At 41.7% G+C, this 17,906-nt stretch overlaps 1 protein-coding gene across 1 annotated transcript in view; it reads left to right on the top strand.

Moving 5' to 3' along the window:
• Nucleotides 1–271: 271 nt before the first annotated feature.
• The window catches only part of LOC103371593 (calmodulin-lysine N-methyltransferase-like), a 62,007-nt gene continuing 44,372 nt past the window's right edge, over nucleotides 272–17,906 (top strand). Inside the window, exon 1 of the mRNA XM_008300965.1 lies at nucleotides 272–371. Coding sequence (XP_008299187.1) covers nucleotides 272–371 — 100 coding nt within the window. The remainder of the gene's footprint in view (nucleotides 372–17,906) is intronic.

Here is a 17,906-nt window from a genome sequence, read left to right as displayed (position 1 = left end):
AATTCTTCTTAGTCCTGCGTGCAGCATTATAATTACATTCCACAGATTGCATACGTGCACGCCGGTGGGATTTTTCAGTTTGACTTATTGCATGAGAAACCTTTAGCCACCATCAGCGGCTCCCCATCGGCCCAGTAAAGGCCCTCCCTGCCTGGACGTTTGAAAAGAGACATTGGGGAAACGAGGAAATGACCCATGCTTAGCCACACAACATGCTAGCTGTGTTCAGACAATCAGCATGGCATTAGTAGGGCTGTTGAATAGAGCCGTCATGGCTGCCGAGCCCTGGGGAGCCAGTGATCTGCCTATAGGCTTTATGGAAAGTGGAGGTCCTGCAGAGCTGCCGAGGGCCAGAGTGGAGGCCACTGGAGGTTCTGTTAGACACTCCTCCAAACTGCTCAGGACCATATGTCTCCTCTCGCTTTTTTCATTCATTCTCACTCGCTTCTGCTCCTGGCTTTTTGTGTTGGGTCACTTTAGGTTTGGGATACACACACACACACACACACACACACACACACACACACACACAGTAAATGTAGTTGCATCCGTCACTGTGTATTTTTATATTCATTTTTTTAAAATAAAGTTTTTTATTACGCATCTTATGTAGCAGGGCAGCCACGTCTCCCCAAAATTACATTCCTATACAACTGAACTACATTCTCAATTACATCTAGAAATAAAGGGTTTTAATGTCAGATTGAGTTTGTAAAAGTACGTTTCAGATCAGCGTATCTTTACCAGTTATATTACTGCTTTACTGTTGCTGCTTCTCATCCAACAAACCACACAGTGCCTATAAAAAGTGTTCGCTCTCCTTGAAAGTGAATCATGATCAAGAAGACAGCAGTGAATACTTTATATGGGCACTTTCTATTATTCGAAACTTCCAGAATTGTGTATATGTAAAGAGACAGCGGTTTTTAAGTTCAGTGCTTATCTTTTTTTTTTTTTCTGGGGCAGACTTTAACCTCAGAAGAACTCTGACAGGTTCTCCAAGATGCTGCAACAACCCACCTGTAAATATCTGGTGCTTTTTACAAGGAGCGATCTCAGCAAATACTGATTTAATTTAGATGAATTTATGTTTACTGTGAAGTTTACACTTTGCACAGGACTTAGGAATATACATGCAACGTGAAATGGCGCTAAAGTTTACGGCTGACATCAAACTAAAAACTGTCAACTGCTGCGTCCAAAGTCATAAATTAAATGTTGGTTTAATTATATTACCACTGAAATAAGGAGAAGTTCCACAGAGTAACATAGATATGGCACCAGTGACATTTTTATTGGAGTTTTCAGCTGTGAGGCTGCTCACATACATGCAGCGCAGCACTGACTTCTCTGTAATAACCTTAAATTGGCCTGGTCGGGCTGCCGTGTTTCTAACCAGTCTCCCTCTCTTCCAGGTTTTTATTGATCTAAACCTTTTTGGCTGTATGGCTCATGTACCTTATTACCAGCCTGCAGATTGTACATATTTATAATAATTTATTTTTCACCCACTTCCTCCTGCTCTCCTGCACACTCGCTCTCTTTCCTCTCACAGGTGTTATCGGAGGTATTATTTCTCGAGGAGACCTGCCTCCATATACAGTTGAGAGAAGGCGAGGGAGACTGATAGACAAAGCTGGTGGGGGAGTCAGAGAGGGCTAAGTGGCCTTTCGTTGCCCCCAGGGTGTGCTCCGTTGGCGTCCGTGGGTGCTCTTTGTCCAGAGCTTTCACTGTGATTAGAGCGTTTGAGTTGACAATTCACTTAAGACCCTCTTTTCTTTCTCTCTCTCTCTCTCTCTCGCCCTCCTACTTTCTGTCTTTCACCGACCAGACCCCCTCGTTCCCCCACCGGCTAACCACACACACACACTCTCAGGGTATATTACCTGTTCATGTAATGCAGTTAAGCTCAGCTAGAAGCCTTTCCTCGTAATACCACTTAATTCCCCATGTGGCAGCCGAGGTAAATGCAGGAGAGAAAGAGGGGGAGAAGGAGCGGTGGCCGGCGACGGCGGAGGCAACGAACGAGGAGAGAGTGGGGAGATAAGAGAGGAGGAGTGGGAAAGGTACCATCTACGCCACCGCTGCTTGGTGGGGCCCTCGCCATCAACCCAGTGTGATAATAGCTCTGATTGCAGAAGGCCAGCGTGCCTCTGCCCGAGAGTCTCATGTAAAATATGGGACATTTCGTAAAGGCAATAAATATGTGCGGCTTGTGAGGCGGGAGGCGGAGGGCGATGGAGGCTCCGCTTGGATTAGTCATGGCATTCATGACAACTAAATTCTAAACGTCCAGCTTCCTACTGGGAAAATGCAATGGAACGCCACTTAGCGTCGGCGTTCCCAACCAGCAGATTCAGGTTAGTTTTAGAAACCCGCCTGACGGGGAGACGTGTGACACGATGTCAACCAGAAACACACACAGGAAGCTGTACAACGTGGCTCTGGAGCTGGATCCATCTAAATACAATCAAGTTTAATGCAAAATAGGCACGTGCAATAGCTGCATCTATTAATAGTTTGCGTCAATCTTTTTTTAATTTAAGACAACTTCTAATGAAAGTAAGTTCAGCAAACAAACTAGATTGAGTTTGAGGAATTAATTTTCTTTTACATTCAAAAATAGTGTTAATTACTTCATGAGTCGTAGCGTGAACACACGTTTTTAAGATAATTATTTAGAAAAGTGAAGTTGTTCCAGCTACTATTAGGATTTTTTAGGTGTTTTCTATTTAATTACCATAATTATGAACCTTTAAGAAGTTTGCAAATTAAAAACAATAAGTTGTTCCAATGTGCAGTAGGATAGAGAACTTGAACTCTTGACCTCAGGGTGCCAAAAACTGAGGGCAATTTTATTAAGTTACCCTTAACTTGAATTAGGATTTCAATCAACAAATGGAGACATTTGAGTTTAAATTACGCACAATTATAAGTTGATGCAATTGCCAACAAAATGATGTCAACACAACTCATCGTAAATAATTCTTGCAACTTAAAAAGTTTATCTTAACCAATAAATTAGATTTTTTTCTAAATCTTGCAAAAATGCATTTATGTAAGTGATTGAAATAGGTTTGCTGAGTTAGCTTTTGGAGTGTAGATGAATTAATTGGTTAATGGAGAAAAAAAATACAACTTAACTGTGAATATTTGATTAATTAATGATTAATCATTTTAAAGCAAAAATGCCAATGGGTGGCTGTTGTTGGAATAGTTTTTTAGTTTTCTGTGATATTGAATGTAAAAGTAATTGGTGGTGGTCATTGTTTATTATTTTATACAATAAATGAGGAATTGATTCATCTGCAGATTATTTGAGAATAAAAGTAAACCACTGACATCAATACCACTGACTTGTGTTCAAATTTTTATTTGATTTTTTAGCTGTTTAACAAACCACATAATATCAATGAAACATCAGAGGGCGGTGCAAACTTAACCCCTGAAAATACCTGAGAACTGCTTTTGCAAATGAAGAAGTCCCGTTACTGTTCCTCTCTCTTTCTCCCTCATCTAGCAGCCAACAGCCAGGCAGAGATAGAAAAGGATAGCAGAGCTGAGAGGACGAAATCAGAGAATAAGTCGCAGAAGTGAGGAGAAAATGACAGTGACAGAGAGAGAGAGAGAGAGAAAAAAAGAAAAACGAAGGAAGAAGAAGAGGATAGGGAGAAGAAGGAGGAGGAGGAGGGGTTGACATTGCTCCTGGGTTAGTGCTCCAAAACTGAGTGCTAAAATCATTTCAGCTCAGATAAAGCTCTGGCCACTGCCAGGCCGCCCCAGGATATCTGCCCTGCTCATCTGCCTCTCCAATGAAACGCCTGCACACAGGGAGCCTTCAGGCAGCCAAACACACACACACACACACACGTGGAAGCGTCCGCACACACAGATGCACGGACACTCGCTCGACTGGAAACACACACCGGCGCTGCTGTATCACATGCGCACACTCTCGCCGGCCTCTCACGGCGAGTTTGTTGCACTGCAGTTTATTTCAGCCGAGAGAGGGAGAGTGACAGAGAGCCCAGAGCGTCTCCTTCCTCCTCCGAGGCTCCCAAATTAACACCCTGCCACCACCACTCCCCCTCCCAATCACCGCCGCTCGCACCCGTTTGAATCATCTGTACCTTTAACCCACAAACTCCCTCATCCGCCGCGTTAGTCTTCTTCCTATCCTGCTCTCACCTTCCCGTAAACTGCTTTCACCCTGCACTCACCACCGGTCTTGGCTCCAAAGTTCAGGAGTGTGAAAGCATTTCAGTTTGCACACTTTGGAGTCGTGCACGTACACAGCTCGGCCTGTCATCCTCGCCAAATATTGCAATCCCTCTAATATTTCTTCAATGCCTGGGCTTAGAACAGATTCAGTAAAGGATCGAGGTAATGATTCAGTTAACCCTCTAAAGCACCCAAGCAGTTTCTAGGTGTTGTTTTTTTTTTGCTCCTGTCAGATTTTTTGCTCACTGTTGGCTCTTTTTTTTCCTTCTATGGAAACAGCAAATCCACGGCTAGAAGTAGAGGAAACAAAAACACAGTGTATCACAGTCATAGTGCCATAAATCACATAAACAAACATTGAATTTCTGTGATTATTTATTTTACAAAACTTGAAAAATCCTGGAATATCCTGGACATGTTTAAGGGCTTTTTAATTAGTGTTTCATACTTCACTCCTCTGTAGAAACACAGCCTGCAGTTCAGCTGACAAGTCAATGAAGTTCCATTATGTGGTAGTACGTCGCTGCAGAGTCTCTAATCGCTTCTCAGTTGCACCAAGGAGGGCAGAGTTTTGAGATGTAGAATAAACCGATCTTGGTAAAATATCATAATTTTTGTTTGTCACCGATACAAAGAACCGCTGCAAAGTGGAAAATCTCTGACAAATGGTGTAATTTGGTGATTTTTTAAAATAGATAACATGCCTCTCATATTCGTTGGTGAGTTTTGGGGTTCACACAGTTAAAGTCAGACCAAAGGCAGCGTGAGCGATGATGATTATATACCGAGGTTCAGCTGGACAACAGCCAGTTGATAAATTAATGGGAAATTTTCTGTCATCACCAAATTGAAATGCATTTTAAAAAATCTGCACAATAAAGTCTTGATGATGTGATCCAACAAGCTATCAGTTGTTTTAGTGCTTTTGTTAAACCTGAATTTACTTCCCTTATTCCAGTCACAGTAAAAGTCATACATAGAACTGCTTGTGGGTCTTCCACCAAATACAGCATCACTGTTGTAATAAATCAGCACAAAGTCCAAACTATAACCAGAATAAATGACAGTATTTTATTATTAAAAAAATAAAAAACACCCAAGCTAAAATGCAGCATGCTATTAAATTGTACATATTCAGTCATTTTAGTGTGTTCATCAAACATAACAAGCAATTTCGGAAACTGTTATGGACATTTTTCAGAATCAGAAACAGATTTATTGCCAGGTACAGTTTGCACAATACGCGGAATTTGTTCTGGTGGGTTGATGCAACAATAAATCTACACAGTGAGGAACAACGTAGAAGATAAAAAATATATAAAAATAGCCAAAAAAATAAAAATAAAAGTAAGCAGAAGAAGCAAAAGATATTGTGCAGTGAAGAATTAAGTTTAAATAAGAACCACAGAACTGTATTTATTTGCAAGAATGTACAAGAGTGCAGGTGTGGAGGTGCAACATGAACATTTTAACAGTTATATGATGTTTTACAGACCACTTGTTTAAATAAATAAATAAAAAATCAAAAGGTTTATTGATGATGAAAATAATCTCTTTAAATAAGCACATAGCAGGTGTTGCTCAGCAGTCTTTAGACAGCACCGGGATGCTTTAGACTCCTTTGATCGTTGGTAACAACATTAACATTCAACCTACAAAGTTAAAACGAATCCACAACCAATTCGTCAAGCTGTCCCTCGGCAGCACTGTCTCTCCATCCAAAACGCATCTGCCCCCTCATGTTTACCCCCTTCACCCCTTCCCTTTGGTCCCTATACTCGCCCCTTCATATTATGTCTTCCTCCCTCTCCCCCTCTCTTCGTCGCTCAGCACCTCTTCACCGAGATAGAAAATCTGGATCTCATGTTTAAGGCATCAGTGCAGTTGTCGGGCAGACTTCTGTCTCCCTGCTCCCTCACCCACCCACTCCCCGTCTCTGTCACTCTTCCTGAATATATCCTTCTCTCCCCTTGGCTCTTGCCTCCCTCTTTGAATTTTGATAACTTTTGAGGTATACAACTCATTCATGCCCTGCTCACTCCCACACTGATGAGTTCCCAGAAGTACAAACAGGCTTTCGTGCGGACGTGTTTTCGCCCAAAATTATACACACTTCACGATATTCATGCACTCGTCTCATACTGAGTCATAATGGAGCGGTTCTCGGAGTTCATGCTACAATTTCCTGCCAACCTTATTTAGTTATAACTGGGCGGCAGAATCCGAAGGTCACGTACCAAAACCCAAACTCGATTTTTTGCAAAAGCAGTCTTGAGCTTAATGAGAAAACCTGAAGTCCCACTGAGTCTTTGCAGTAAACCATAATGATGAACCAGCATGCACAAATGCAGAATCTCCCCTAATTTATTTATTTATTTTACCTCTAATTCATTAATACACGTGTGGCTTCCCTGATATGATAAGACAAAATTTCTGCAGTGAAAGGAGTCTATGAATTGTCAAAATAAATAACAGATTAATAGGTAATGAAAAAAACCATCAGGTGCAGCCGTGAAGTCGGCCTAAAAGTTGACTCTATCACATCAGGTGTTACTTTTAAACTCAAGCTCAGTCACTAGTTATGTTCCATTTATTTATTCCAGATCAGAGTTCAGTTTTAAGAACTTTATGAGTAACCACTAAATGTGGAATTGTCAAATGCTGCAGTTCCTCAAATGGCCACTTGAGGCTGGCTTCCAAAAACGAGTCAATCCCCATAGACGCCCATGTTAAAATGCTCGACTTAACAGCAGGAATAAACATGTTTACAGCCTGGTATGGGAAATGGTTTTAGTCTCTATAGCTAGCTTCCATGTTCATAATAACTGCACGTGGGATGAATTTTTGTTTAACTCATCTGTTTAAATTCTATTAAAGTCTTTCAGTTCTGTATATTCAAGGCCGAGGCCACTTTGAGCGACAGGTGGGTGCCATCATAGGGCAACCATTGGTCCTAAAACGTTTTGTATGGCCCGACTCGACTCCACTTCTTCACTCATTTTTGGATTAGTCAGGAGTTATAAGGAGTCAAAATGTTGATGGGCAGTGCAACAATGCTGAGCTTCCAATCCTGCCCCTGTGAAACCTAAGACTGACGCCACAGAAGGTATCTACAGTTATCTGGATAAAAAAGGGTAAAACCAGCAATGGTAGGAGTTCAGTAGTTGCTCTAAGTACAGCAACTTGTGGGTTGTTGTAACACACGTTTGTCCTTGTAATGCATAATTTGCAAATAGGAACAAAACTCATTGTTATTGGTGTTTAAATGACATTTATGCACCAGGTTAAAGCAAAAAAACATGGGTGAGCAAATGATAGAAACTAAATGGAAGCTAAAACTTTATTTTGTAGTTGCTTATAAAACTGTGAAACACTCAGCTGGTACAGAGATTACACAGATAACAGCAGACCTCTTCACGCAGCTGCATTTATTTGGAGATATGGATCATTTGAGAGTTTTAAACCAAAATCTGCTCTGGGCGCTAAGTTTTGAAACAACTGGTGTTTTTAATGCCAAATAGCTGACAAAGTAATGTCTTTTGTCTTCTTTTTTTAAACTAATATTGAAGTTAGCACAGGTATGGATGGTGAAATTTATGTAAAATAAATATCCAAATATTAATGAGGGATTTTGGTTGTTTTTTTTATTCTATATCACAGAACATTGCTCCAGAATATAGGCAAAAATACTTCTGTTTTTCTGTCTCTGTTCACATTTAGAGAGTAGACTGCAAGGTGACGGCAGGGAGGAGCTCAGTGGCAGCTGTCATGTCTTCTTATATTGTTTTATTCTTTTTTCCATAATCCAAGAAACAAGAACCTTTCATCAGTCATGTCAATCTCAGCTGTCCTCTTCCTCTCCTCCCTGCATCCATTTCTCATTTTCTACCTTTGCCACTCCCCATCGCTGACTCCTCTCCCTCCTGCCCGTTGTCACCCTCCCGCTCTTTCTTTCTTTCTTTCTTTCTTTCTTTCTTTCTTTCTTTCTTTCTTTCTTTCTTTCTTTCTTTCTTTCTTTCTTTCTTTTCCAATCACCCTCATTCCTTTCTCTTTCTCTGTCCCTCGTCCTAATTGTTTATATACATTAACATTCGAGAAACTAGATAGCTTGGTGCAGGTGACACCCTGTAATTTGACATCCTTGCCTTTCTCCAAGGAAGGAGAGAGATGCAATCTATGGCAATCTACATTGTGTGTTTGTGTGTGTGTGTGTGTGTGTGTGTGTGTGTGCAGCGTAATCTGGGGTTGTCACATGGCCCCATGCCACTCTCCGTATGCTAATCAATGAATGAAGCTCTGCAAAGCTCTCGTCTGCCAGCTAAACCCCACACCTCAGTGCTGATATGTCTATTAGCCACATGTCAGACCCACTCTTTGTTTCTGTCTCCTCCTGTCTCTCCCCACATCTCATTCCCTCCTCTCTCATTTGATTGTTCCTCCTCTCTGTAATTCTGCGCCGCTCCGTCTCGTTCTCTCCCCTGCTTCCATTTCTTCCTCCATACTTGATTCAACTCTCCTCCTGTAACCCTCACTTCCCCCCGTGTTCTTTTGCTCTGAATACTCACTCTGTACCGACAATGGTGGCGCACCAGATGTAATTTCATCAAGTACGCACTCTCTGCCTCTACTCATTGTCCACGAGAAGTGCGGGCCATGACGGGATAGGTGGTGAGGGAAGCCAGTTCGTGACGTTGTTGTCGAAGCTTGGCGCACTTGCCTTGACTTCAACTATAGCGCATTGTCACATTCACTCAACAATTGAATCAGAGCAGAAAACGCACTCCATCCAGCTTGGCTACTCACCCAAAATGTCTCTTGTGTCACCAAGCAAAACAATCTCCTAGAAAACCAAACAAACCTTGGACTGGGAAAACAGAGTTATTTAAATCTAAACCTTAAAATTCAGCACAAATACTGAATGTAGAATACTTTCCTGGTGTTCATAGACATGAGAAAATACTGACTTGGTTGTCTGCTTAGTAAATAAATATCTACTGCTTTTTTTGATGGTATATAGTGTATATGCTTTAAAACCGGGTATCAACCGAGGTAATCTTACCACTGGACACTTCCACATCTGTCAGACTGCAGCAGTAAAGCTGGTGGTAATGGATGGGAACTCCTCAGAGGATATCGTACAATTTGGTAAAAATATCTAATTCCAGATTTTGCAATTCCATTTGCAATATGATTTTTGAAAGTCACGCTTCAGTAGCAGATTTAAGATGTGATTGAGCATTATTGCATGAATTTCCACCAAAAAATGGGACTGTTACACCAGCATGATGTGTAAAACCACTGACATGATGCTTGCATAACATATATCCTTAAATTTGCGATTTCAATTTCAAATCAATTAATATTTCACTTTAAGTCTGACTAGATGTCAAAACGTGGGAGTACCGTATGTCCCTAATATTAGACCTAATTTAATATCTGACATGTTTAAAGAGTGAAAAAGAGCAGCTAAAAATGAGTAACATTAATAAGCTGCCCTGTATGATGTCTTGATTCTTCTCTGAGTCGGCCACTCATAGATCTTATTGTCTACTTGGTTTATGTGTGCCGTCTTTTGTGCCCTATTTACATCCATCAGATAGAAGCAGGATCAGAAGGAACCACTATTGAATTATTGTTAAGTGTATAGCATAGCAGACACAAGATCCACTGGAAAAAAAACAACCCTAAAACCGAGTCATTTTGAAGCATATTTCATAATGTATAACATTCACTTCATTTGATATTGACACTCTTAATTCGTCGACTCTCTTTTTGTTTGTTGCTTTCAAACTTAACAGACAGGTTTTGTACATACACCTGTAAAGCTCACTTTCACAGAGACCCTTAAAATGTACAATAATTCCATTTCGACATAAAGAACACAGTGAAATACCAAATCCCAGCCTATGGAGGATTTGAGCTGACACGTCATCAATAGTAATAGGAAAACTGGATGACAGAATGTTCGATAGTTTCATTTAAATGCATTAAACAGTCATGAAAATATATAATTAACACACAAAGTTCAGTTGAATGAACATACAACTCATAATATATGTTGATAATGGAGCCCATTCGCCCTTCGGTGATCTCAATGTAGTTTCCATGTAGGTCTCTTGAGGCTTGCTAGCCTGAGGCCACCTGGGCCTCTTGTTGCCACCTTCCCAGATGGGGGTCTAGAAACACCTACCAGAGGCCAGGTTGGGTTCACTTAGATCATTAATGTCAGTGTGGTGCAGCAGCTTCATGTGGCTTCTTCTTTTTCCAATATGTTTGAAAATGAGATCAATCCTATATAATTTTTTAAAACTTTTTTACTTCTTTGGCAGTTTATTCATTTATATGTGTTTGCATCATCACCTGTGTATCCTGTTAAATAAATAGAGTCAAACTGTGAAACTCAGTTAAAACCATTCTACCCATGGTTTTAATTAGAAATAGGTCATTAAAATGTTCACTCATTATCGATATTGGCTCAAATGAAACACTTTATCATGATGCATTTTGCAGCTACATCACCTAGCCCTATTTTCAGACATACGTGCTTGTTCCAGGCTGCGTTCCAAATCGCATGCTTTTTCATTTTCCTTTAGATCTGTACTACAGCTGCCCTCACAAAGTTCTGATTCGTGTCGTGTAGGAGCACCTGGGACGTGTTGATCAGATTCTTTATTGTCATTTTGTAGACATGCAACAAAATTGAAGTGCAGCGTGCTCGATGAGGATAATAGAAATATTAAAAAGTGGCAAATCTGAAGTAGAAATATGTTAAAAGTATTAATGAATAGCACACATTCTGCACTCTCACACAGACACAGCACACATCCACTGCACTCACACTGCCATTGTATGAATCAGAGGCATTTCGCACAGTTCTGTCCATGGTAAAGTGCTGCAATGCAAAGTTATTGCATGTGAATGTGTTACCATATTAATGCACATTAAACTTTGATCCTCGCAGACTGCAGTGCGATATGAGCTGTCATCTGTTTGTTGTACTCGTGCACAACACTGCAACGTATATGAGTATATGTCAGAATGGCCCAAACAGCAGGCTGGATACTTTAAAATCTGAAGGGATGCAAAAGGAAATCAGAGTATTTTTACTGCATTTGATACATGATGTATTGGGACGTACTAAATCATTTTCTGGCGTACTATGTTGTGTGTTAGTGTAGTTGTTGGAACGCAGCCATAGTGTGTGTGAGGCTCCACGCTATGATGTCTCTCCTGCTGCAGCACTGTCCTCTGTAACGGCAACCACCACCACATGAGGCTCAAGAAGAGAGTCTGTCATGTAGACGGACGTGCTGACAGACAGGTAGAGTCGAGATAAAATGAGATGTAGACGTGCATTTGTCTTAATTCTTGTGCGCGCTTTAAGACAAGATGACAGACAGACAGGCAGGCGGAGAACCAAGCAGACAGTTATAGGGGCAGTTAGACAGGCAGTCAGCCCTGGCATTTTGTAGCAGATAAGTAAGCTATCAGAGGAGGGGGATAAATAGCAGAGTAAAGATTGGTCCCGGCCCCCTCAGAGAGGAGCGGGGGGCCACAATGCAGGCGTGGTGGGCAGATAGCCCCCTGCTCTCATTATACTCTGCCTAATCCAAAACGATGTTTACTCAGAGAGAGGGAGAGAGAGAAGGGCCACGCTTATCGAAGCCCTGCACAGTCCTCCAAGAGTGTGTGCGAGTGCATGTTTGTGTGCATGCCGGTGTGTGTGTGTGTGTGTGCTTGCGAGTGCGCGCTAAAATGAGCCTATTCCAATGGAAAAAGGGATCAGGAGTGTCTCCAAGGCGGACTCTGTTGGCTAGAATGTCGATGCTTATCACACACTGCCTGGCTCTTCTGGTGAAAGGCGAATAGGCTATCTAAACTGCCTATTCACAGCGTGTGTGTTTACCATACCGGCCAGGCAGAATGATCATTTCCTAGATGTTATTAATATTAACATACCGCTATTAATAGTTTGAGCTTTTATAAAGGCTCGTCTAATCTGAGTTATCAGGGGATGAAGGTCCTTAACGGCCATAATTCATTTTTTGCCTTTTTTTTGGATTTGAAATAAAATAAGATTTCTTCTTTTTGTTCTTTATCCCTGTTGACTTGCAGCTTTTTTTTTTTTTTTTGGCTTCCAAACACTTGACTGCAGTCGGCGCCCACTTTATAGATTGCCTGATGACTCCTATAAGGCTGAAGAACCTCTATAATACTTGGTGTTATGCCTTAGTGGCATTCAAATTGCTGTTGCTGATTACAACTCTCTTTCTGTTGCTAGAAAATTTGTTTTGTGCTGATTATTTGATAGAGATCTTGGAGTTGTACAGATGTCATTGTCAACATACTCTGCACTCTTCAGAGGAGGGGGGGAAAAAAAGAGATTACTCTCCTGCAAAATCCACTTTTAATCTTAAAAACATTGCTGAATTTGATTGACGTATGGCCTATCAGGAGGGAACATCTACATACTGATCAAACGGTATATATTCTGACAAATGTGTATTTTTGGGCAGAGAGGATTTTACTTCTCGTTTGAAGGAATGAAGCATTTTTTTGCGTTGTAATCTGGATTTACAAGGTGAAAACTTAGCTGCTACAAGTCGAGCATACCTTATAAAGAGCTGTGCCGCAGTGGCTGGTTTAGATGTTTTCATTCACTTCTCAAATACATGTTTTGCTGTTTGGATTAAGGATGTACATCCCTAAATGCAGGGCAATTTGGAGTTCAGGCTTTTCTTATTGTTTGGAATACAGTACCTAAATGTAATCCAAGAAGTTTTAAAAACCACCTTGATTTTTGTTTATTTTTATCAGTATCTTGGTGTTTTATTGCTGTTCGTGGTCACTTTATAACACCTCAGCTACTACAGGTTATGCAGCAATCAGCTCTCTTATGTGTCACACACACACCTACACTCAGCCACACCTTTACCTCAGTACACAATCTTCCTCCCTCACGTGCGCACACACACACACACACACACACATGTAGGGAACACACACGAGCACGCAGCTATGTGCTCTTATGAACTGTGTGTACCCTGTTTAGGCTGGCCGGGGTAATCCCGGCCTCCACTAAAGTAGCCGTGTGAGAGGACAGATTGTCAGTTGATCATGGCCAGCCGAGAGCCTTATCCCTTATTGGATCGGCCATGGAGGAGGCTTAGGAATTATCTGAGGCCTCGCTTAATGTGGAGACGGATCACCACCAGAGAGCCACAGAGCCTGAAGACACGCTGGGCCTCGGGGGAGAGAGAGAGAGAGAGAGAGAGAGAGGAACTGTGTGTGTGTGTGTGTGTGTGTGTGTGTTAGTGTGTGTTGGTGTGTATCAGTATGTAGTGTTGATAGAGGTGAGTGTGTTTGTGTGTGTGTGCACAAGGCAGCATCGCCGCCCACTTAACCCCATCTTGACACCTCTCTCATTCCCCTTCCTTCCTCTTTTTTTTTCCTCCATCCATTCCTCACCTCCCTCCCTCCCTCCTGCTATACCTCTCATTCCTGTTCCTCCTCTTCCTCTTTGTCACTCCTCTCCCTGCGTCATCGTAGCTCCTCGTCCTCTGCTTCTTCACCCCTGCCTCCTTTTCTGATGCTATTTCTTTATTTTGCTTTCACCACCATCTGACTTTCTTCCCTCCATATTGCTTCACTTTCTTCCCGTTCTCCTTTGACATTCCTTCTCGCTGCTCTTAACACTCCTTGAAACTTTCCCCCCTTTGCCTCTTCTCCGTCTTTACTCATCCTCCTGCTCCTCCTTTATCTCTTTTACTCATCCTATTGTCTCAGTGGCTCTATACGGCAGCATTCTGTCCTCAGCAGGAGACCTGGCAGAGGCTGACAAAAGAGATGTGAAAACGTGTTACTTCCTGGAGTTAAAAGAAACCGAGCTAAATTTCTGCGCGTTAAGAAAAACTGTTGACCGGCGCGTCACATCTCACAGCTCTTTATTGTCAATGAAAATACGCCACGGACGTCATTCGGGCATGTTTTTTAAATTGTAAAACAAACACAATAATCATCAACTGCTCACGTATGAGAACTTTGTGATGGCAAAAGCCGCCTTGTCAGAGGTAATTTAGGATATGTCAGACTTTCAGGAGCTGCTTGTCTTTTAACGTTTGGAGTGCATGAAGAGTGCTTGAACTTTATAGACATTTAAACAGTCTGAAAAGCGGCAATCAATATTGCTTTCAGCGCATGCTAACTTAAGCAGATCCTGTTATCTTTTAAATGAAAGTGTTCGGTCTCTGTTTAATTAATTCTTTGTACTAAGAACAGAGTAACAGCCTCATCTCAAGTACTGTTAGACTAGCTTGGCTTAGCGCGTGAGATAGTGTAATAGTACCTGGAACCTTTTCATCACTTCCATCCCTGCTGTTGGATCTCTGGCTCTGGAAGACCTCAGGATCCCTCAGCCGGACCCGGATGACACGGCTGAGGGGAATCTGTACCAGGTTACTTTTCTTAGCCCGCTGCTACCGCCGCCAAAACCTGGTTAAGCAGCAGTAAGAAACCGGAGGGATAGATGGATAATTCCATCCCTGTGCATGTGATTACTGACAGCTACTGAAGCCAGATTAGCCCTGCCATAAGTTCCCAGGGTCAGATTCAGGTCACCGGGCTGCAGAGGGATGTGGGTTTAGGACTGTGGCATTATACAGCAGATTGAGTCGCTGGCTGCAACCAAGACTTCTGATGTATCTGTGTAACGGGTCTCACACCTCCAGTACTGTCAACTTTTATCACTGTGTATCTCATAGTTCGGAAAGAGTCGTGTTTCAAACCTTAGCTCAAGCACACTGGTGAGAAAAACATGCATCTGTTTGCAAGACTCACACCTTGTATTGAGCTGTTTTGTCTCAGCCCCATCAGATATTATGTCTGGAAAAAAGTGTTTTTATGCTGAAAACAGTAACATCCTGCCTCAGGAAGCTGAGCCGCTCCACTTAAAGATTAATTAACTTTCAAGAATTTAATCTTAAAGCATAAAGAAGCTGTACAAAGGATGATCACAATTCATTTTCTTCTATCTGTAGGGAAATCACGAGTGTATTTAATTACTTGATTGATCCATCTTTGTACACAGGGTTGTTTTATTACAGCTACGATTCACATGTCCAGAGATTCATTCATTGATCACACAGTAGTTAAAAATATAAGAGTAAATGTAATATGCATGCATTTTAATTGGAGAAAGTTATGCATGACAGAGAAGCTCAAAAACAGGAACTCTGTAGTGAATAAAAAGGTTAACAAAAGTAAAACTGACAAACCTCCCCACTTCAGTCATGCAACGCCACAACACATGGTGCACATTTATTTTCAAAAACACATTTTTTAGATCAGTAACACGTTTTCTTTTTAGTGTGTCCCAGGTTGAGTTATTCCTCAACTAACAGAAGCGACTCAGTGCTAACAGCGTCTCCAGCACACAATCCCAGAGCCACACATATGGTTGTCACTATGACACTATTGACAAGGTTTAGTTCCGGAAACTGATAACTATATTAAACTAGCATGCACACACACACAGACACACACACACACACACACACACACCTACACTGCTTCCTTTCCTCATCTAGTAATTGAAGGTGAGAAATAATTTCATTATCCTCAGGAAGAGTAATCTGCTCTCCACTCCTGATCCTTTCATTTCCTACAGTGCACCTCGACCTGGGAGCCACACACACACACAGAAACAGGCGCCACATACTTATCACACATGCAAGCACACACACACACACACACACACACCCCACACAGACACACACATAGTTCTTATCACCCTGGGCTATTAATGTTATTGGAGTTGGGGATTAACCATCAGATTCACATATGCTTTACAAAGCTTTATTACTTAGTACTGTCTTGCTCTCTCTCTCTCTCTCTCACACACACACACACACACACACACACACATATGTGTTCACACACTCCTTTTGCACACACGTATGCACAGAGCTTTGTGTGAAGAAAAAGTTAATTGGGAGTGTGTGCACCAGTTAGAGGACAGAAACAGGCTCTTAGTCGAAGGTATGAAAACACTTCACATTGCTGCGACTGAACTAAACTCTTCTGCGCAGTGTTAAGTGGTATTATTTTTCTTTGCGCCATAATCACAGAAGGCCTTGCTGCATCTTTGTGAAACATGATGTAGAAATCCAGTGAGGGACTCCTAAGAGAATGCTGCCGTAAAGCTTTGTGTGGATTCTTTCCCCCTAAAACCTTCCCATTCAGTTTCAGTGCGGTGGGTAGAGGTGGTGGAGATTAAACTGCACTCGTGACTCGTGCACATCATCAGAAGTCAACAAAAGAATAAAAACCAAAGCAAGCAGCGGCTGAGAGTTCGAGGGCCATTCTTTTTTTTTTTTTTTTCCCTTCTTCTGCCGAATGGTGGATCACACCTAGTTTAATGTTACATTACCACCCTCTACTGTTCATCTGCTCAAGATGTTCTGGGTGACCCTCTATGTCAAGTGTCATCTGTTGACAAAACGGGGAGGGAGTAAACTGTCATTTCACAGGGCAAAGGTTTGTGTCCTGATGCCTTTATGTTTCACGTGAACACACAATCAGAAAGGGGAGGGGGCAAAGATGATACACAACACGACGCAGTGCTTTTTTTTTTTTTTATCATTGAAAGATTCTGGCTGATGCTTTTCTATTTTCTTCTTGTTGTCGTTACATTTCAAGCCACAATGAGTCACAAAATTGAAACAAATAATGCTTTTCTTAATTACTATAAGCACTGTGATATATTTTAGGCTCCTAACAGGTCACCAAAACATTCATCATTTATGTATTGTCTCCTAAAAATGCACCACTTGCTTCTGTTTACCTGCATTACCCAGATGTTTTAGTGAATTACTCTACTTGAATTTTTGTCTTTAGCACAAGACAAAGGCAGGAAAGCCAGACAGCACTGAGAAGTGACTGATATATTTTTTTTCTTTTTTGCTAGACTTGAACTTTTAATGTTATTTCATGATAACAGAGAAGAATAGAATAGCACCAGCCTTAGCATTTAAATCCAGAAAATGTCACCTGAAATATAAGATTTATATGCATAACTAATAACAGGACTGGAGGTAGATTCTCTCCACAGTTTGGCAGACGGACCCGTTTGTGCCACTTGACAATATAAAGTTTTCTGCACTGTGTGACAAGCTGCCGGCTGAAGGGGGATGAAATTTAAAATGTCACCGTATTTCAGCCTTACATGTCTTGACACTCTCTCGACACACTGTGCAGCTACTCTGGCTGTCATTGTGTTTGTATGTGTGTGTGTGCTGTCAGGCCGAGATGTAGAAAGCGTGTTTTTTTCTAATGGGGAAAAGGAATATTTGGACATTTTATCAATAGGCATTATTAAATCCTGCTTGCTTGAGCTAATCTTGGCGGACCGGAGCGAGAGGGGGGAAAGAGAGCGAGTTTGGAGAGAGAGCGAGCGAGGGAGGTAGAGCCGGAGAGGGGGAGAGGGAGAGAGCAGTGATGTCTGCCCCATGAGGTGAAGAGAGACCGCCTGTAAGCCGCTTATTATATCGACTACCACCTTTTCTCTCTCCTCCTCTCACCCTCCCCTCTCCGGTTTTCTCTCGTTACCTCGCTCATTTTCTATCTCTGTCTCCCTCGCTTGCTTGCTTTCTCCAACTCATTCTATATCCCCTCATTCTTTTTTTTTT

Source organism: Stegastes partitus, unplaced genomic scaffold (assembly GCF_000690725.1).
Source record: "Stegastes partitus isolate 25-593 unplaced genomic scaffold, Stegastes_partitus-1.0.2 Scaffold1615, whole genome shotgun sequence".
NCBI classification, from domain to species: domain Eukaryota; kingdom Metazoa; phylum Chordata; class Actinopteri; family Pomacentridae; genus Stegastes; species Stegastes partitus.
This window is presented reverse-complemented; position numbering and strand designations above follow the sequence as displayed.